The sequence below is a fragment of the Bos taurus genome, chromosome 11, assembly GCF_002263795.3.
Source record: "Bos taurus isolate L1 Dominette 01449 registration number 42190680 breed Hereford chromosome 11, ARS-UCD2.0, whole genome shotgun sequence".
In the NCBI taxonomy this organism is placed as follows: Eukaryota; Metazoa; Chordata; class Mammalia; order Artiodactyla; family Bovidae; genus Bos; species Bos taurus.
Window position 1 is genome coordinate 99,311,358 of NC_037338.1, and position 20,790 is coordinate 99,332,147.

Consider the following 20,790-nt stretch of genomic DNA (forward strand, 5'->3'; position numbering starts at 1 on the left):
CAGAGAAGGGCGGAAGGGCCCTTAGGGGCCACTGGGCCCAGACATCTTGTCCTGATGGAGAAACTGAGGCTTGGAAAATGGGAGGGACCCAAAAAGCTGAGCCCTAACCTCCTACTTAGGTGGATTTCAGTTCTCTGGAGGGTAAGTGTCATATATCATAACTTGTAGAACCTCATCATTGTAATGGCTGATTATACTTTTTTTTAAGCTCCTTTAGCCAGACTTTATTGTTTGAATATTTGCAACTGCTATTCTATACACAAATTTTAATTTCTTACAAAACTGTATATTCCATATTGCTAGGTCACTTCACTCTCCATTTTTATGCCACATTTCCATCCAGATCTATTTCCCCAAATCACAATCTGCCTGTTGGTGTGTTGTCTTATTTAGTTGCTGAGTTGTGTCTGACTCTTTGCGACCCCATGGCCTGTAGTCTACCAGGCTCCTCTGTCCATGGGATTGTCCAGGCAAGAGTACTGGAGTGGGGTGCCACAGCACCACCTTCCAAAAAGGACTTCAGAAGTTGCCTTGCTTTCCAGTGGGAGGCGCACTCCGGGGATCAAATCCCTCCCTTTACCTTTTGCCCGCAGGAGGGCCTCACACAAGTCACCCGACCTCCCAGTTGGTTTCCTCACTTGTAACATGGGACGGTAACTCCTGTCTCAGAGGCTGTTTAATGAGATGATGGGCGTCCAGGTGTCTGGCAAGCAGAGGTGCACAGTAAGTGTTTGGGGAAACACTCCTTTGCCCTTCTATTCTTTCCTTTTGTAATGAATTACTTTTGGCTGCGCTAGGTCTTCACTGCTACCTGCGGGCTTTCTCTCGTTGCGGTGAGAGGGGCTACTCTTCCCTGCGGCCTGCAAGCTTCTCTTTACGTGGTTTCTCTTGTTGCAGAGCACAGGCTAGAGAGCACGAGATCTTCAGTAGCTGCAGCATGTGGGTTCGTGGCACGCGGGCTTAGTTGCCCTGTGGCATGTGGGATCTTCCCAGACCAGGGATTGAACCCATGTGCCCTGCACTGGCAGGCAGATTCTTAACCACTGGACCATCGGGGAAATCCCTCCCCTTTGTTCTAATTATGTAATCCCTGGCCCTCCTGGCCTGGACTCTGATCCTTGTGGGACTTGATTGTCTGTATCTTTCCTGTTAGACCCTCAACTAAGGCCCCCAACACACACACACACACACCCAACAATAGTTACACACACCATCTGAGCCCCAAGGCCTGATTTTATCATGAACTAACTAGGTGACCTCCGACAAGTCCCAAGTCCCTGCCCTTCTTTGGGTTCCAAAACGTTTGTAGAAAGAGAGTCTGGGAGCTGAGGTTCAGGGAGGTGGAAGGTGCCTTCTGTTCTGACTGAGTCCCTGCCAGCAATCAGCACCAGGGTGTGAAGCAGAGAGAAGCAGCCAATAAGGGTCTGAATAGCTTAAAACTTTATTGTGGGCAAAAAGTACTGGCTTGAGGACTCAAGCCTAAATACAACTTCCCAAGAACAAATGTAGATAAGGAAAGAAGGATGTCTGAAGCCTGGCTGGGGCCAGGACTGGGACCAAGGCCAGTACATTATTGAAGTCTGCCCTCGGAGTCCCAGCTGAGCCTGGGGAGGGGCGAGGGGACCCAAGACCATTTAGCCCACCACCGGGAGCACCAGGGAGAGGCCCCGGCCGGGCCTCCCTCACCTCTGCGACAGGAACAGAGCCATGCACCATGAAGAAGTGCTCCCGACTCCCCAAAGACCAAAAGCAGGACTCTTCCTGGGATCATTCTGTGTTACAGAGACGGGCTCCTCCAGTACCATCTACCTGCCACCTGGGGATGGCTGAGAGCTGGACAAAGACAGAGCCTCACAGAGTGTGCAGGCACCAGGCAGGGCCCAGCGCTGATGTCACGACCTCAGGGCGTGAGCTCAGCCTTCCACTTCTGCAGCTTCTGGTCCATGGCCCGGAGCGTGGATTCATCCTGCACCAACACAGATCAGTCCTACCCCTCTCCCCAGGAGGTCTGAGGAGGCTTGGGGAGCTCTGCCCTCCCCAGGGCTGTCCTTTACCTTCACAAAACAGAAGCGGATATAGTGGTCAAAGAACTTCTGGTGTGGCAGGCTGAAGAAGATGGACACTGGAACGGCCACCAAGCCCTGGGGAGGAGGAAGCCCATGTCTCAACCATCCCACAGCCTGGCAGGCCTCTGGGGGGCCTCAGGGGGTCAGAGGGGTTCCATGATAAGGAAGGAGAAAGAGAATAAGCTTCAATGCAGCACCTCCCAGTGCTGTGTCAAGGTCAGAGGTAAAACATCCCAAAGCACCATGCCAAGTCCCTCCTTATGTACAGAGGAGAGAGGGAGCTCAGAGCAAGGAAGATCACCTGGCAGGTCAGGGCAGAGCCATAGGAGAAATGTCTTAGAATCGTAGCACTGAGCTGGATGGACCTCAGAGTTAATGGGCCAACTCACTGTACAGATGGGAAGACTGAGGCCCTGAGAGGGCAGGAATTCCTGCCAGCCCACAAGGCCTATTGGAGCACATTAAAAACAGGCTCTCCTTTCCTTGAAATGAATACTGCCCTGAGAGGCCGGGCTGGATTTTGGCCCATCAGCTCGAGGGTCAGGCACCCTTAGCAGTGCACAGCCTGTCAAACACACACAGCGCCCGGCAGAGGCCCAGCCCACCTTATTCTTGATCATCCACTTGACGAAGCGTCTGTCGTAGGGCTCACCTGCCGCTCCGGGCAAGTCAGGCATCTTGTTTTCTGGGGGACAGAAGACGTGCTGAGTCCTGGGCAGCCTCCAGGGCCCCAGCTTCAGCCCCGCACGGCCGGGCCCACTTACTGAAGTCCGAGATGTCTGTGATGAGGAAGTAGCTGCCCTGGGGGATCACAGGCCGGAAGCCCATGGACTGTAGGCTCTGTATCATGTGGTCGCGGCAGCGCTGGATGTACTGTGGGAGCTGCACAAAGTAGCTGCTGGGTCGGCCGAAGTGCAGCTGCTCCCGCTCGAAGCTCTGAGCCACTGCGGCCTGGGGAGGGCGTGGGGGCGGGTGGAGGCGGGGCGGCGAACGGGTCAGGTATGACCCGACCCTGGAGCTGACCCAAACCCCTCTCTTGCCCCGCCCCTATCCGGCCCCGCCCCTCACATGGCCACGCCCCCTCACCTGGCCCTGCGTGGCACAGTGATAGATGGAGTTCTGGTGCACAGTACGCAGGTGCTTCATGAGGCTGTCCGGGCCCAGGACCCAGCCCACCTGGACCAAGAACACAGGGAGAGGGTGAGGCCCTTGGGGGCCCAGCCAAACCCTTTCCGGATTCCCAGGCCAGCCTCTCCCACCAACGATTGTAGAGGGAGGGGCCCCCCATACTCTCGTTGCCTCACCTTCCAGCCTGTGACACTGAAGGTCTTGCCAGCGCTACCGATAGTCAGGGTGCGTTCCCACATGCCAGGGAGGCTGGCTGCCCAAGATCAAAGAGAGCGGCTGCTGAGACGGGGGTGGGGGCACGGAGTGGGGGCTGGGTCCCAGCAGGCACCCAGGCTCTCAGCGCCACGGACTCCACTCCGTGTAAAGCTATTTCCAAGACATATTTGAGCCCCTCCTCATGACAACCTCGGGAGGTAGGTGCCACTATGTTCCCCTGTCCCGAGAGAAGTGAAGTCACAGCCCCAGGTCACCTGACCTGTGTGGGTCCAGACCCCTCGGTCCTAATCACCAGACCTGCGCTGCCACCGGACTGGGCTCAAGGCCCTGCCGCAAAGGTCCGGGGTTACGGGGGCGCCCTGGCCGGCTTGGCTCACCGATGCTGATGTGCTGGAACCCATCGAAGACCATCCACTGGTACACCTCGTCCGAGATGCACACCACGTCATGCTGCTGGCACAGGCTGGCCACCAGCTCCAGCTCTTCCTTGGAGAACACCTGCAGGGACCGTCCCCCACCAGAGAGGCCAGCTCAGAGCGATGTGAGCGCCCGGCCAGAGCCGGGGCCAAGGGCTTCTCTGCCCTCTCCTATCCCTGCAACAGTGACCCTGTGAGGTCAGTTGTGAGATAACAGAAAATATCTCTGTTGGTCACTGCCCCGGTTTCTGGCACAGAACTCCTAAACCCGTGTAACTACTAAGGGGTAAAAGCCCTGGAGGGTTTCCCCGGTGGTGCTAGTGGTAAAGAACCCGCCTGCCAATGCAGGAGACATAAGAGATGCGGGTTCGATCCCTGGGTCAGGAAGATCCCCTGGAGGAGGGCATGGCAACCCACTCCAGTATCCTTGTCTGGAGAATCCCATGGACAGAGGAGTTTGGTCGTCTACAGTCCATGGGGTCGCAAAGAGCTGGACACGACTGAAGCGACTGAGCACGCATGCACAAGAGTACTAGAAGCATCTTTTGCTCTAATGCTTGGTCTTTGATCCTGATCTTGACACAGGCATGGTACCCCCTGTACACTCCTAAGAGATAAGAGCGCTAGGAGCATTTTTGTTCTAGTGAGGTGACTCTGAGTGGGCTCCTGGATGGAGGCTGGTCACCAGAAAGACCACGCAAGCCATGATTAGGAGCCTGAAATTTTCAGCCCCCTCCCACATCCCACTTCCTGCCACTTCCTCAGAGAAGGGAGAGGGGTTGGAAATGGAGTTGATAATTGATGCCTCCATCAAAATCCCGATAGGATGGGGTTTGGGGAGCTTGCAGAGGTGGGTGAGCTCATGCTGACACACCCCCAACTCCACAGGGACAGAAGCAAGCACCTGTTCTCAGGCACCTCCCAGACCTTGCCATACTTGTCTCTTCATCGGGTTGTTTATCTGTATCCTTTATCATCACCTTTAATAAACTGATAACTGTTAGTAGGTGTGTCCCTGAGTCCTGTGAGCCACTCAGATGAATTGAACCTGAAGGGGGGGAGGTGGGCGTCTCAGATTTACAGCCACAGGTTGGAAGCACAAACTGACTTGTGATTGGCGTCTGAAGTGGGGTCGGGGGGCAGCCTTGTCAGACTGAGCCCTTCACCGGTGGGAGCTGACACCATCTCCAGGTAGACAGTGTCAGGACTGAATTAAATTGAATTGGATTTTGTGGGACACCCAGCTGGTCTCACAGAACTGCTTAGTGTGGGGAAAAAAAGAACCCCACATATCTGGTGTCAGAAGCTTTGTGAGTGTGATAGTGGTGTGACAGTAAAGGAGAAACACAGGTAGAACACTGGGTCTTCCTTGACATCGGTTCTGTCGTGTTCCCATTTTACAGATGAGAAAAGTGGAGCGGTGAAGTCACGGGTCCAGGTCTGTTGGGAAGTAATAGAGGCTTCCAGCCCAGCCCCCTACTGCTGACACCTGCCCTGGGGATCCCTGCCCCAGGCCCTGGGACCCCAGGAGCCTCGATCCTCAGAGCTCTCCGCAGTTAGCTCTCCCGCTTGACGGATAACAAAACTGAGGCCCCATGGCAGCACACTAGTAACAGAACAGGCACGCAAGCCAATCTGGAGGGGTGCCCGGGGAGGAGGTCTCTCAGGTACCTTTCCCAGGGGGTTGTTGGGTGTGTTGAGGATGAAGGCTTTAGTGCGAGATGTGAATTTGCTGGCCAGCTCCGTGGGATCCAGCTGCCAGTTGCTGCTGGAATCCGGTTCTCCCTTCTGGGTGGGGCTCTGCAAGAGGAGGGGGCGGGGGTGGCAATACTCACTCCCTGACTTTCATCTCTAGGAATTCGGCTCCTCCCCCAGGCATCTGTCTCCACCGGCTCTCCTCTGGGGCTCTGGCCACCCCTCCCCCCACCCCGGAGAAACCGGCCTCCTCCACTTCCTTCCTTCTTTCCACCTCCCCGGGTTCAACCCAGCACACTCCTTGGACCCCTCTGCCCACCCACACCCCAACCAGCATCCTCACCGGCTTCAGGGACACAAACACAGGGCGACCCCCTGCCATCAATGTCATGGGCTCATAACAGTCAAAAAAGGGCTCGATGATGATAACCTAGTACAAAAGTCAGATGAGCTGGGGCTGGCTCCACCCGGACCCTTCACCCCGACCCAGCCCGGGCTTTGCCCATTCACCTCATCTCCTTCATCCACCAGGGCCTGGAAGGCTGTGAACAGGGCCCCGTAGGCACCCACGGTTACCAACACGTTCTTGAGTGGGTCTATCTCCTGTCCCAGCAACTTCCCAAAGAAATTGGCCAGAATCTTCGTCAGGGGTGGGTAACCCTGCCAGGACAGCACGGGTCAGGCGCCTGGCTCGGCCTGGGCCCACCCTCCCGTTCAGACACTCTCTGCAATTCTAGCATCTTTCAGCAGCAAACCTGGGGCTCAAGTCACCTTCTGTGGGGTGAGTCCTTTCATCTCTGCCACCACCCCTTGCCATGAAGCCTGCTCTGTGCCGGGCCCACCACCCAGGGCTGGGATTCATGGGGAACCAGACAGAGTGTATGCCTTCACGAATGACAGTCCAGTGGAACCCTCTAAATAGCAACAACTCCACGCTTTAAACACCTCTCTTTAAGTTTAAGAGAGTTTAAGGGACTTCCCTTGAGGCTCAGCTGGTAAAGAATCCGCCTGCAATGCGGGAGACCTGGCTTCCATTCCTGGGTTGGGAAGATCCCCTGGAGAAGGGAAAGGCTACCCACTCCAGTATTCTGGCCTGGAGAACCGCATCACTGTACAGTCTGTGGGGTCACAAAGAATCAGATACGACTGGGCCACTTTCACTTTCTTTAAGAAGGACTTTTGTGCCATCTGAGCCTCTTGGCAGCCTTACAAGAGAGACATTACTTGATTCCCATAAGTTAACAGGTGGAAAAAGAGACCCGGGAAAGGAAATGACTTGCCCAAGGTCATGGCAGTTGAAGTGCAGGACTGGGAGTTTATGCTGCAGCTTTGGAAACCCCTCACTTTGAGAGGAATATTGGATCTATATGCTTGTTTGCGGAGGACACTTATAACACATTCCAGGGTAAGCCAAGGGACTGAAACCTAAGGTCTGGAACTTAATTAAATGATTTACCAAACCAGATTTGACCACATGAAAATGAAAAATTTCTATACATCAAAATATTCCATGAGCAAAGTTAGAAAACTAAGAGAGAAACATTGCAACAGAAAGAGCTCTTGTGAAGCAATAAAACAAATACACATAGCCCAATGAAATAATAAGGGCAGTCATGAAAGAAAAATTGCTGATGTTCAATATTGGTAGGAACAGAATGAACTTTCCTGCCAGCTCTGAGACCAGACTATTGATGGGAATGTAAGTCTTACTGGAGGGCAATTTGATGATGTCCATCGATGGCACCCCACTCCAGTACTCTTGCCTGGAAAATCCCATGGATGGAGGAGCCTGGTGGGCTGCAGTCCATGGGGTCGCTACGAGTCGGACGAGACTGAGCGACTTCACTTTCACTTTTCACTTTCACACAATGGAGAAGGCAATGGCAACCCACTCCAGTGTTCTTGCCTGGAGAATCCCAGGGACGGCAGAGCCTGGTGGGCTGCCGTCTATGGGGTCGCACAGAGTCAGACACGACTGAAGTGACTTAGCAGCAGCATCATAGGCTAAAATGCTTACACCCTTTGATTATCTGGTTTTACTTCTTGTGATTTGAGATAAATGCTCACCTGCGGGGAGCGAGCTCCGCCTCTGGCAAAGGTCATGAGGAAGGAGGCTTGGCATACGCAAAGGCGGGATCAAGCCTCAGGAGTCTCCCTGGAAATTCTCGAGCAATCTACCCCCAAAACCAGAGTCTGCCTACTTTCTGCTTTGTGCTTTCACCTACACCTCTGACTTTACGGGGGGCTGTCCCCCACTACCTCTCTGAAAAAAGAGTTAGCTTATAGCTCCAGTTAATAATTCCTGGGTGTGACAGTGTTTCAACCTACAAACTCCCTTGGAAGTCCTCTAGCCTGCCTGGATAGGTTTTTCCGGCCACATGTGATTGCTCAGAGCCTCCAAACTGTGAGAGGCATGAGATGTTCTAAACTGTCTAAATACGGATTCCTTTGAGCAGTCTAAAGATTGATTAGAAATTGTATTGGTGAAGGGATTTTCACTTGTTGGGCCAATGTTTGCTGCTAAGTCTCCATATCCCTTACCTGCTGTGTCCCTGGCAGTGTATTGATTAATATAATTGGTGTAAATAGTAGCTTTAATGTTTGTAACCTGGGACCCTTGAGTTAATTCTTTTTCTTGTTATAGCTCACCACACCTTTGCTCTGTAGGAATGCAACTTTATCTAATGCTTTTTGGAGGCTGGCGCCTGACTTGAGAATAATCACCTTTAGAGAAAAAGGCCTCCGGGCCAGAAGATGATGCAAATCACCTAAACTTTTGCATATGATAAGTTTGCAGGAAGAAAGCCTGGCTTACTGCAGGACTCTACCCCTTCCCCCATTATCCTCTATGCATAACTTAAGGTATAAAAACTACTTTGGAAAATAAAGTGCGGGCCTTGTTCACCGAAACTTGGTCTCACCATGTCGTTCTTTCTCTTACCTTCTGGCTGAATTATTCAGCCTCTTTTCTACACTGAATTTCCTCACTGAGCTATCCTTATTTCAGCCTCTCTTCTCTACTGAATTTTCCTACTGAGCTATCCTCATTCTATTACTCTTTATATCCTTAATTAACGTTTAATTAAGCAATTGTTTCCTGATCCTCGCCGACGCCGTCCCCGCTTCGAATACCCTGGATCAGCCGGGGCTGGTCCCCGGCAAGTGGCGCCCGAACAGGCTGATTCGAAGGTAGGTACCTCAGAAAAAGTGTTGAGAAAGTGTTGAATTGAAAAAGTGTTGAGAAAGTGTTCAATTTACGGGATGGATAGGCCCCCACCCAGGGTGCCGCGGACCCCCCTGTAGGACAGACAGGGCGAGTAGTGGTGGGAAGTGTTAAAGGGTTTGAGAGAAAACCCGGTTTTTATTAAAAGTGTCAAAGGGGTTTGAGAGAAAACCCGGTTTCTAGAGTTAAAAGGCCAAAGAAAAGCCTGATCTTTTAAAAGCTAAAAGCTTTATCTTCTATTATACTTAATTTTCTGACATGGGTAACACTGAAACTAAGAATGGCAACTCTTTATACAAGTAATCTTGAAACTGTTAAAGAGGCTACTGTTAATTTAGATACTTGGGTGAAGGTAAAAAACAACTAAAAACTTATCCTATAAATATGATTAAAAATGTTCTGGACCCTCATCATGAGGCTGTGGGATAGCCTATGGGAGAGGCTATAGCGGTGGATGGTAGTGGGTCTCCACCTTCTGCGCAGATATTTTCTGCCATTGACGAATGAAAGGAGGGAGACTGTGCTCTACCTCCGGAGGAAGGAGAGGGCTTACAGGACGCTGCGGCCGGGCGCCCTGACGAGCCCCCTCCCCCTCTACACAAACCTTTAAAAATTTATCCAACAATTTCTGATTTAAGGTGACTACTCCACCTCCGCTTGCACCTCCCAGGGCCTAAGAATTCCCCAGTTTACATCCAAAGTCTTCCAGAGCATTGCCTAAAGCTGAAAAAGATAAAAAAGAGTTCTTTTAAACAAAGGAGCTTTTAAAAAATACACAATATACAGAGCCTGCTCCTTGAAGAAAACCCCCTCAGGGGGGCCTCACCCAAGCAAAAAAAATAAATAAATAAAAAGAGAGAAAAGAAAAAAAGTAAAAAAAAAAAAAAAAGAAAAAATAGAGAAAGATCTAAAGATAGAGAAAAAGCTAAAGAGTGAAAAGGAGAGAGGAACAGAGAAGGAAGGAATCAGGGAATGCAGCAAGATTGAGAAAGGAAGAGAGGAAGTTAGAAAAAGAGATACAGAGAGAAAGAGAGGGAGGAGGGAAGAAAAAGAGAGAAAGAGGGTAAAGGGAAAGAAACGAAGGAAAGAGAAGGGTAGCGAAAAATGAAGGGGGAGAAAAAAGTGAGAAAAGCAGGAAGAGAGGAAGAGAGAGACTGTAAGAGACGCTGTGACCAGGTGCCCTGGCAAGCTCCCCCTCCCCCCCACCCTCCCTGCGCAAACCTTAAAAAAAAAAAAAAAAACTTAACGACCACTTTCTGATTTAAGGCCATTGCTGCCGCCTCCGTTTGCGCCTTTCAGGGCCCAAGAGTTCCCCACTTTGCCCCCAAAGCCTCTCAAAGTGTTGCCTAAGCCTGAGGAAGATAAGTTTTTTGAACAGTGGACATTTTAAAACAGACTGCGTGCACAATATGCAGAGCGTGCTCCTTGGAGAAAACCCTACCTCAGGGGGGTCTCACCCAGGCTAAGAAAAAAGCGGACAGTAAAGGGATTTAGCAACAATATTAACCCCTGATACGATTCCAATGGGAGTGGCTGGCCCCCTGCCTGAGGGCATTGTAGGACTTGTGCTAGGGTGTAGCTCGCTTTCTTTTCAAGGAATTTGGGTGGTGTATGGTGTAGTAGATTCTGATTATATTGGAGAAATTAAAGTTTTGATCTCGCTGCCTACCAAAACTGTGCAAATTAATAAAGGTCAAAGAATAACACAGTTTTTGCTTTTACCTTAGTATCAGACAAGAAAAACTTGACTTCTCAAGCTAAGAGCCACAGAGTATTTAGATCTAGTGATCTAGCCTTTTGGGTGCAGGAAAGTACAGCTCCAAGGCCTTTAAAAAATCTTTTAATTCAAGAAAATAAAATGTCAGGGCTATTAGACACAGGAACAGACGTCTCTTAACATTGCTGGGAAAGACTGACCCAGCTCCTGGCCAACACATACTACTGAAAATGAGTTGAGATTAGAGAAACTGGTATGCGGGGTGGGAATGCTGTAGAGAAAAAGGTGAGGGAGAGTTTAAAACCTTGAAGAATAGTGAGTTCCCCGTTGCTGGAAGTATTCAAGCAAAGATTAGATGGTTGCTTGTCATCTAAAAAGCTGTAGACCAGATCTAGGTTACAAAACGATAACTGGAAAAGCTTATAAACATGTTGTGCAATACCTCTTTACTTGCTTCTCATATTTAGGTCTGCCAAAAGTTTTAAAAACTGATAATGCCCCTTTGAAGCTGCGGAGAGATTGTTTACTAACTTTAAATGATTTCCAAAAATTATTAGGGGACATTAATTGGATACACCCTCATTTAAAACTGACTACTGCAGATTTAAAGCCTTTATTTGATTGCTTAAAAATTGATCCTAATTCCAGTTCTAAGAGAAAGTTGACTAATGAGACAGAGTTAGCTCTTGTTGAAGTGTATGAGACTTTAAATGATCAGTTAATTAGGATTAATATTACCAAAAGATGAGATTAAATTATTCTTCCAACAAAACATACACCTACAGGGTGCTTGTGACAAAAAGGCCCATTGGTTCCATCTACCAGTGATCCCAAGAAAAATAGTTTTATCTTATCCCAGCTTGGTGGCACAATTAATTATAAAAGGAGGAAAAAAGAAGTGTGGAACTTTTTAGAAAAGAAGTAGCAAATATAATAATTTCACTCAATAAGGATCAACTGCAAGTCTTTTACAAAATAGTGATGATTGTCAAGTTGCCCTGATAGATTTCAGGGGTCAAATTTTGTTTCATTTGCCCTCAAGCCCCCACAGTAGTTAAAAGTTCAAAAATGTTAGATTGGCAGTTTGAGGATACCTGTGGAACTTTCCAACTGTATGTAGTTCCTACGCTCCCCTTTACCCTATGGGGGAGGGACGTGCTGTCTCAAATAGGAGATACTCAGAGAAGGGTTTTCTCAATTTCTTAGTTATCAACAGGTGGTACAATTAACAATACTTTATATATTGTTATAAATACGTATGGGTATAAATAAAACATAATAAAGGTATACCTAATTCTATTTATAGATCTATACTTACTTAATTTGTATATAAATCAATATATGTATTATATATATACTGTATAATTAAATGTATATTGCAGTAATATAATGTGTGTGGCTGATATTAATTGGTATGGATTGATGTGCTGTGATATATGTTCTGTATGCTGTATAATTATATATGTGTGACATGTATTATTACAGTACATTGGTTTGTGTTGGTTGGTATTGGCTGTGTGCGTGTTGTATTGCTGTAATATATATGAATTAATATATTAATTATAAGATTAATTCAAGTATATTGATTTATATATATTGTATGTCAATAAGTTTATACTTGTTGCCATATATAAATACATTTTGCATTTAGGTATATCTGTATACTAAAATGAGATAAGGGGGTTATACATTTATTATTTAAATTTATAGAGACCTAAACTAAACATTAGACCTAAATTAACATATCTCTAAATTTATAGTTAAAATGTAAATTTTAAAAATTAAATTGACAACTGCTTGATAATTCCTTTGCCATAAAACCCCCATAGGTGTAATTGGGGTGGCCAGACAAAAAATTGGTTTTATAGCAAAACGGCCCCTAGAGTGGGTCCATCTTTCCGCTCAAACTAAAAAAGTAGTGGCTTCTTATCCAGGATTGATAGCTACTTTGATATTAAATGAAAAAAGCAGAACATTGAATTATTTGGTAAAGAGCCATCAGAAATTGTAATTCCATATAATAAGGAACAACTTGATGCTCTTCTAATGTTTGAAAATTGGCAGATTGCTATAAGAAACCATTTTGGTCAAAATTTTGCATCATTTACCCTCACATGTTTTGCTGAATTTTATATCCAGACATCCAGTTATTTTTTCTGTCAGATGTAAACAATCTCCTATTCCAAATGCTCAAATAGTTTTTACTGATGGGTCAGCAAACGGTAAAGCCTCCATAGTTACTAAAAATCACCAAAAGGTTTTAAAAACACAGGAAACTTCAGCTCAAAGAGCTGAAATAACAGCAGTCATAGAGGCTTTTGCTATGTTTGCAGATGAGGAATTTAACCTTTATTCTGATTCTCAGTATATTGTCAGGTTGTTTCCACACATTGAAACTGCGGTTTTGCCTGAAAATAAAACTACCATATTTCATTTGTTAACTAAATTACAGCAACAAATTTGGAAAAGAAAGAAAATATTTTTCATTGGACACATTTGGGCTCATTCCAGATTGCCCGGCCCTTAAAATGCCTTTAATGATTTGGCTGACTTGTTAACCTGAAATACAGTGGCTACTGTGATTGAGGAGGCCAGAGCCTCTCACTTACTTTATCGTCAATATGCTACTGCCTTAAGATATCAATTCCAAATTCCCAGAGAGGCTGCTCAAGAGATTGTGTGTTCTTGCTTATATTGCCCCACTGTTTATAATAGTCTACCTATGGGAGTTAATACTCGCGGTCTCAAACCTAACGTACTCTGGCAAATGGATGTAACTCATGTCTCTTCATTTGGAAAACTGTCCTTTGTTCTTTAACTGTAGACACCTTTTCTCATGTTATTATTGCAACTGCTCATACAGGGGAAGCAATTAAAGATGTAATACAACATCTCTTTACTTGTTTTTCACATTTGAGCCTGCTAAAAGCTCTGAAAACTGACAATGCTCCTGCGTCTAAGTCTTTTCAGGAATTTTGTATAAAGTTTCAAATTAAACATAATACAGGCATCCCTTATAATCCCCAGGGATAGGCCATTGTTGAAAGAGCACATTAAACATTAAAAATCCAAATTCAAAAACTAAAAGAAGGGGAGTTTAAGTATAGTTCTCCCCATCAAATCTTGCAACATGCTCTTTTCATAATAAATATTTGCTCTTTTCGTAATAAATATTTGCTCTTTTCGTAATAAATATTCTAAATACTGATCTGGCTGGAACTACTGCAATGCTTCATCATTGATGCCTGGAGCAATTAAATGCAAAACCATTAGTCAAATGGAAGGACCTCCTCTCAGGACAATGGAAGGGTCCTGACCCATTATTAACTAGCGGTGGAGGATGTGCTTGTATTTTTCCACAGGATGCAGATTCTCCAATTTAGATCCAGGACAGGTTGATTCGCCATGTTGCAGACCCCCAGACATCCAGTTCCCCCATAGCTTCGATCACAAAAGAGGAGCCCGCCAGAAGGGGAGGCAAGATAAACATCGAGATCCCGGCGGGACCAACGGGGCTGCTGCAGTGCAAACTCCAACCAGAAAATAATTCTACTTATTCTGTTTTGGCTTGTCTACCCTCTCCTTATGTTTTTCTCTTTACCAATGGTTCTGGAAAACTTAATGTACATGTGACTTTCACTGGTGGACCCAATGTAGTGACTTGTGAACAATGCATGCTCTCATTTTGTTTAAACCCTCAATATAATGTTTGCTCTTTGGTAGTGTTACAATGTCCACCTTATCTTATGATGTAACCACTTATTGATATAACTATAGTCTTGCTATGTTACAACAACTACAAGATTTAATGTGATCAGGATGATTTGTGGGCTTTACTTATTTTAGGAATATCAGCTTTAATAGCAGCAATTAGTTCTGTTACTGCGGCAGCAATATCATTGACTCAACAAGTGCATACTGCCCAATATGTTGATACCACGTCTAAAAGTGTTTCTTTAACTCTAGCAACACAGGAAGCTATAGATAAGAAATTAGAGATGAGAGTAGACACCTTAAAAGAGGCAATAATGCATATTGGGACTGAGTTACAGGCTTTAAAAGTGAAAATGGCTCTGGCTTGCCACGCTGATTACCGGTGGATATGCGTGACATCTTTAAAGGTAAACGAGACAGATTATGAATGGGAAAAAATCAAAAAACATATCTCAGGTGTTTGCAACAGCTCTGACATTGGCCTGGACTTAGGGAAATTTCATAATCAAATACAGACCCTGGAACACTGTCAACTGGATTTTACCACCGCTGGAGCAGCTAATGACTTATTTCACACCTTCTCTAACTTTACTTCTGGAAAAAGCATTCTGTCTAATATCTTTAGTTCTAATTTTGCTTCTCATAATCATTCTTCCTTGTATTGTCAGGATTCTTCGGCAGAGCATTCAAAAGCTCGCGACTGAGCTGCCTCTGGCTGTTTTAAGAAATAAAAAAGGGGGAGATGCGGGGAGCGAGCTCCGCCTCTGGCAAAGGTCATGAGGAAGGAGGCTTGGCATACGCAAAGGCGGGATCAAGCCTCAGGAGTCTCCCTGGAAATTCTCGAGCAATCTACCCCCAAAACCAGAGTCTGCCTACTTTCTGCTTTGTGCTTTCACCTACACCTCTGACTTTACGGGGGGCTGTCCCCCACTACCTCTCTGAAAAAAGAGTTAGCTTATAGCTCCAGTTAATAATTCCTGGGTGTGACAGTGTTTCAACCTACAAACTCCCTTGGAAGTCCTCTAGCCTGCCTGGATAGGTTTTTCCGGCCACATGTGATTGCTCAGAGCCTCCAAACTGTGAGAGGCATGAGATGTTCTAAACTGTCTAAATACGGATTCCTTTGAGCAGTCTAAAGATTGATTAGAAATTGTATTGGTGAAGGGATTTTCACTTGTTGGGCCAATGTTTGCTGCTAAGTCTCCATATCCCTTACCTGCTGTGTCCCTGGCAGTGTATTGATTAATATAATTGGTGTAAATAGTAGCTTTAATGTTTGTAACCTGGGACCCTTGAGTTAATTCTTTTTCTTGTTATAGCCCACCACACCTTTGCTCTGTAGGAATGCAACTTTATCTAATGCTTTTTGGAGGCTGGCGCCTGACTTGAGAATAATCACCTTTAGAGAAAAAGGCCTCCGGGCCAGAAGATGATGCAAATCACCTAAACTTTTGCATATGATAAGTTTGCAGGAAGAAAGCCTGGCTTACTGCAGGACTCTACCCCTTCCCCCATTATCCTCTATGCATAACTTAAGGTATAAAAACTACTTTGGAAAATAAAGTGCGGGCCTTGTTCACCGAAACTTGGTCTCACCATGTCGTTCTTTCTCTTACCTTCTGGCTGAATTATTCAGCCTCTTTTCTACACTGAATTTCCTCACTGAGCTATCCTTATTTCAGCCTCTCTTCTCTACTGAATTTTCCTACTGAGCTATCCTCATTCTATTACTCTTTATATCCTTAATTAACGTTTAATTAAGCAATTGTTTCCTGATCCTCGCCGACGCCGTCCCCGCTTCGAATACCCTGGATCAGCCGGGGCTGGTCCCCGGCACTCACCTGTGTGTACACACAAAATATTCAATGTGGCATTGCTTAATAGTGAGATAGCCAAACCAGACCATCAGTGCAGGGCTGGGTAAATAAATTATGGCACCTCTAGTCAGTGGAATACTATGCAGTCATCAAAAAGAATGAGGCTATTTTGACACGGAAAGTTGCCCCTATCATGTATGTAGTGAAATAAACAAGTTCCATAACATTGTATATATAATGTTGAATTTGCTTATCAGTTCTAGTAGCTTTGTGTGGAGTCTTTAGGGTTTTCTATATATAGTATCATATCCTCTGCATAGAGAGACAGTTTTGTCTCTTTCCTTCCAATTTGGATACCTTGTGTTTCTTTTTCTTATCTGATTGTTGTGGCTAGGACTTCTAGTACTATCTTGAGTAGAAGAGGTGTGAGTGGGCATCCTTGTCTTGTTTCAGATTTTAGTGGGAAGGCTTTCAGCTTTTCAGCGCTGAGTATTAAATTGGCTGTGGGTTTGTCGTAGATAGCTTTTGTTATGTTGGGATATGTTTCCTCTATTACCACTTGGGTAAGCGTTTTTATCATGAATGGATGTTGAATTTCATCAAATGCTTTTTTACATCTATTGGGATAGCCATGTGGTTTTTGTTTTTTTCTTTTGTTTATGTGGTGAATCACACTGATTTGCCTATGCTGATCCTTGTGAACTTGGGATGTGGCGTATAATCTTTTTTACATGTTGTTGGATTTGGTATGCTAATATTTTGTTGAAAATTGTTGCATCTGTATTCATCAAAATATTTCCCTGTAATTTTCTGATTCGGTGCTGTCTAGTTTTGGTCATCCTGATGGATGATGATGGCTTCATAGAAAGTCTTTGGGAGTGTTTCCTCTTCCATTTTTTGGAAGAGTTTGGGAACGATCGATGTAAGTTCTTCTTTGTATATTTGGCAGAATCAGTCTGTGAAGCCATCTGGTCTCAGACTTTCGTTTGTAGGGAGTTTTTAAATTACAGACTCTATTTCACTTGTAGTGATAGATCTGTTCAAATTATCTGTTTGTTCTTGATTCAATTTTCGTGGGTTGTATGTTTCTAGAAAAAGATTTGTGATTTTTTAACACAAATGGATTCATACTAGAAACAACGTTGGCCTTCCCTTAAGATCCAGTGGTTAGGACACTGTGCTTTCACTGTAGGTGAACTAAGATCCCACTTACTGAGCAGCACAGCCAGAAAACCCAAAAAACCCCAAAAAACAAGGTTCTACTGTATAGCACAGAGAACTATATTCAATATGCTATGATAAACTATAATGGAAAAGAAAATTTTAAAACGGGGATATATGAATATTATAACTGAATCACTTTGCTGAGCGCCAGAAATTAAGACAATGTTGTAAATCAAGTTGAAGCTCCAATACTTTGGCCACATGATGCAGAGTCAGCTTTATATTTCAATAAAAAAACAAAACAGAAAGCCACACAAATCTCACATGTGGATGCACGTGTGTGTTTATATAAACATTTTTAAAGTTAAAAGTTCAAAAGTCTGAACACTCGGCAACACAGCACACTGTTGGCAGTGCTAGACTCTGGGCGGTGGGATTGGAAGACACTCCCCCCAGGCTGTGAGATGCACACCAACGTTTAAGAACCTGCTCCAGGGCTGGCAAATATTTACTCTGTGGTCCTTCAGAGACACACTTTGGATTTAGAGTCAAAAAAAAAAATCAACTATCTTTCATCAGCTTTATGTGTCACCTCCTTCAGGAAGCCTTCCCTGATCTCTCAGGTTTCCTTGCCTTCTTCGTGTTCCCAAGGACCCTAATCTCCTCCATCGCAGCATATCAACTACCTTTGATTTCTGCTTCTGTTGTTTGGTCTGCTTTTCCCACTAGACCTTGATCTCCCAGCTCATGTTTTGTTTTTTTTTAAATCTGTCTTTCCCCCAGGCCATGAACTGTCCCAGGGCCTGTAACAAAGGAGACAGTCAGTGAACACTGAACCGTGGCCAGACTGAATTTCAAGGGCTCTGCCCCGTGAACCCTAACATCTAGATTGGCCTGCTCTCCAGAAAGAGCTGCCCCTTCCTCCCCTGGGACCTCTGCAGAGACCCATGTCTTGAGGCCCCCAGAGGGGCTGGGAGACTCACAAATGCTTTCGTGTACTGGTTAAGCATGAAGTCTCCGCTGACGGCGTGCTGAAAGGCTTCCACGGCGAACTCTGGGGGTGAGAAGTCTGGGAAGCCTTGGCCCAAATTTACAACATCAGCCTCCTCGCTGGCCAGTTGGACAAATTCCACCCTGGGCAACAAACAGAGAGTGGGTAGCAGAACCCTCCACCCCAACCTGGATTTCTGCTCCATTCCAGGGCAGGGTGAGCAAGGCAGTTGGGCTTGCTCTAGAAAAACTGGATAGTTAGCACCCATCCTGATCTGTTTACGGTCATAACTGGTCGTATCCTGGTCACATGTCTCAGCCCAGGGGCTCTGCAACTTTCCATCACCATCCACAGTAAGAAATCACTTTTACATCCCAGACTCTGGAGAGACAAACAGGGACTCCACGTTCTCCTTCCAGTGGGATCCACGGCAGTCTTTCCCATTCTGTCCTACTCTGGTCTTTATAAATACTTGCTGAGCACCCCTAAATGGATTTCATGACCCATTCATGCATCTGTCAACGCCACACTTTGAAACATTTGCTCATATCGCCTCTGTTAGTCTATGAGGCAAGCTCTACTCCTCGGTCGCAATGGGGATGGAGAAGGTGGGATTCAGGGGACTTGCCCGATGGCTCCCAATTAGCTTTTCCCAGTTGGCTTTTGAGTCCACCTCTGTCTGGAGCAACAGTCAGGCCCTGGAGAGTTACTCTGAACAGACTGTAGTCCCACCAGCCCTGCCATCTGCCGCCTCTGGCCCCCTACCACCTTTCTTCTGGGCCTGCCTGCTGGCCACCTCTTTAGGGAAGCTGGCAGAGAGGCTGAGAAGCTGGATAAAAAGGCTGGCACCATGGCTCCAGGTTGGCAAGGGGCAGAAGAGTCAGGGGTGGTGGCAATGAATTTGCCTAACAATAAATATGTCTACAATCGGTCATTCTTCTCTCCAGAGCTTCACAAGGTCTCTGAAGACACGAAGTTGCTGAGGCTCAGAGAGGCCCATGACCTGCCCAGAGCCACACTGGTGGCTAAAGCAGAGCTGAGATGCAAAGTCAGACGGTGGGTGTTCCATGGTGGCTGGGACAACGGAGCCAGATCCTCAGGCCACCACCCGGGGGTCCGCAGGAACCTGGGGCCTCTCATGGCCCTCATCTCTCCTAGCACGCTTCCCTGCTCTGTGCAGTCCTTCCAGGCCAGCTCTGCCCTGACTCTGCCTGAGACTTGGCTTCTCCTGGCCTCAGTCCTCCCTTCTGTAGAATGGGTATGACAGGCTCAAGAGTCTGCTGGCTCTGTGAGTCAGGAAAGACTCTAGCTGCCTCTCCCAGCCAGTCATTTCCTCCCTCTGGGCTGGACTTTACCTTATCTGCAAAATGGGCCACAGGCCTGTCCACCTGCCTCACAGAGAGGACAGACGGGGCAGCCTGGGAAGCAGGACCCTGGGGGCTCAACCTGGAGGGCAGCCGGACACCACAGGGTCTTTGGGCCTGGCTTCCCTATCCCAAACACCAGGGAGCATCAGAGGAGAAGATGGAGGTGGAAGATGTTTGCAAAACACAAAATGCAGTAGAGGAGGAGAGTGTGAAAGAAAAAGATAGTCCTCTTTTGGATAAAAACAACAGCCACCTGTACAGAGGTGGCTCTGTGCTCTTGGCCAAAGGGGGACTGGGCTGGGAGCAGGGGTTGGAGAAGGGGGAAGAAGGAAGGTCCTTCAGTCTTTCTTACACACCTTCAATTGCATCTGTCGCATCACTAGTGACAGCGGGCACGTACGTCTTTCACATGTAGAATGAGTCAATAAAGAAAAGATGCTGAGCTCTGCAAGTGTCGGTGAGAAGCCGCCCATGTCTTACCTTCTTATATTCTTTAGCTTACCTTGTTCTCTACTAAGTGTGAAATGAAAGACACCCCCCTGCCCCCGGAAAGCCCTCAGCCCGGTGCCTGGGTAGTAGCCATGGCTCACACTGTATTTCATCTCATCCTCCCAAGGCCCTTCAGGGGAGACAGAAGCATCTCCATTTCCTAGCTGGACCTGGAGGCTCAGGGCAGGTGAGTCACCGGCCCCAAATGCCACAGCCAAGCAGGGTGAGGCTGAAACCCAAACCCGAGCCGGTGGCTGGGGGTCCTCACCTCTCAAGGGCTGAGGCTGCAAACCTCTCGGTCCGAGTATGCAGCCGTCTTAGGTACCACTGAGTCCCGGCCAACCCGGGGACCGCCAGCCCTGCTATCCTCGAGCCAGGGGACCCCCACCACCATCCTACCCAGTCCTGCCTGGCTCACCGTGGGCTGTAGTCGATCCCGTCCAGCCTTTGAGCCTGCAGCCGTTTAGCCATGGTGAGCTGGAGACAACAGAGCAAGCAGAGAGTCAGCTGGAGACAGAGCAAGTGGAGAGTCAGCCTGGGCTCGCTCTGGGGAGGCAACTGCTCTGTGACTACAGCCTCCGTGTCCGCCCCTCCGGGAGGAGGCGAAGAGCAGGGCTCCTCCAGCCTCCCCGTGCCTGGCTCCTCCCCACGCCACCAGCCTGGACTTGCCCACCTGCCAGCCCGGACTCCGCACATCTTGGGACATGGACTGGATTTCATCAGGTTAAAATCTGACCCAGGTTAAAATTTGGAGGGGCTGGGGAGGAGGAGCAGCAGGAAGCAGGAG

At 47.2% G+C, this 20,790-nt stretch overlaps 1 protein-coding gene across 8 annotated transcripts in view; it reads right to left on the reverse strand.

Moving 5' to 3' along the window:
- Positions 1-1,417: 1,417 nt before the first annotated feature.
- The window catches only part of KYAT1 (kynurenine aminotransferase 1), a 32,547-nt gene continuing 13,174 nt past the window's right edge, over positions 1,418-20,790 (reverse strand). For 2 of the 8 annotated variants that reach the window (NM_001077978.2, XM_024998805.2), the window contains 12 exons: positions 20,422-20,480; positions 18,140-18,290; positions 6,032-6,181; positions 5,865-5,951; positions 5,498-5,626; positions 3,788-3,908; positions 3,371-3,447; positions 3,153-3,242; positions 2,831-3,017; positions 2,672-2,751; positions 2,055-2,141; positions 1,418-1,966 (listed from right to left, as the gene is read on the reverse strand). In NM_001077978.2, the coding sequence (NP_001071446.2) occupies positions 1,901-1,966; positions 2,055-2,141; positions 2,672-2,751; positions 2,831-3,017; positions 3,153-3,242; positions 3,371-3,447; positions 3,788-3,908; positions 5,498-5,626; positions 5,865-5,951; positions 6,032-6,181; positions 18,140-18,290; positions 20,422-20,474 (1,278 nt within the window). In that variant the 5' untranslated portion in view covers positions 20,475-20,480 and the 3' untranslated portion in view covers positions 1,418-1,900. Of the gene's footprint in view, positions 1,967-2,054; positions 2,142-2,671; positions 2,752-2,830; positions 3,018-3,152; positions 3,243-3,370; positions 3,448-3,787; positions 3,909-5,497; positions 5,627-5,864; positions 5,952-6,031; positions 6,182-18,139; positions 20,391-20,421; positions 20,481-20,790 lie in introns of those variants that run through there. The other 6 variants (XM_059891315.1, XM_024998803.2, XM_024998804.2 and 3 more) reach the window with 6 other exon arrangements.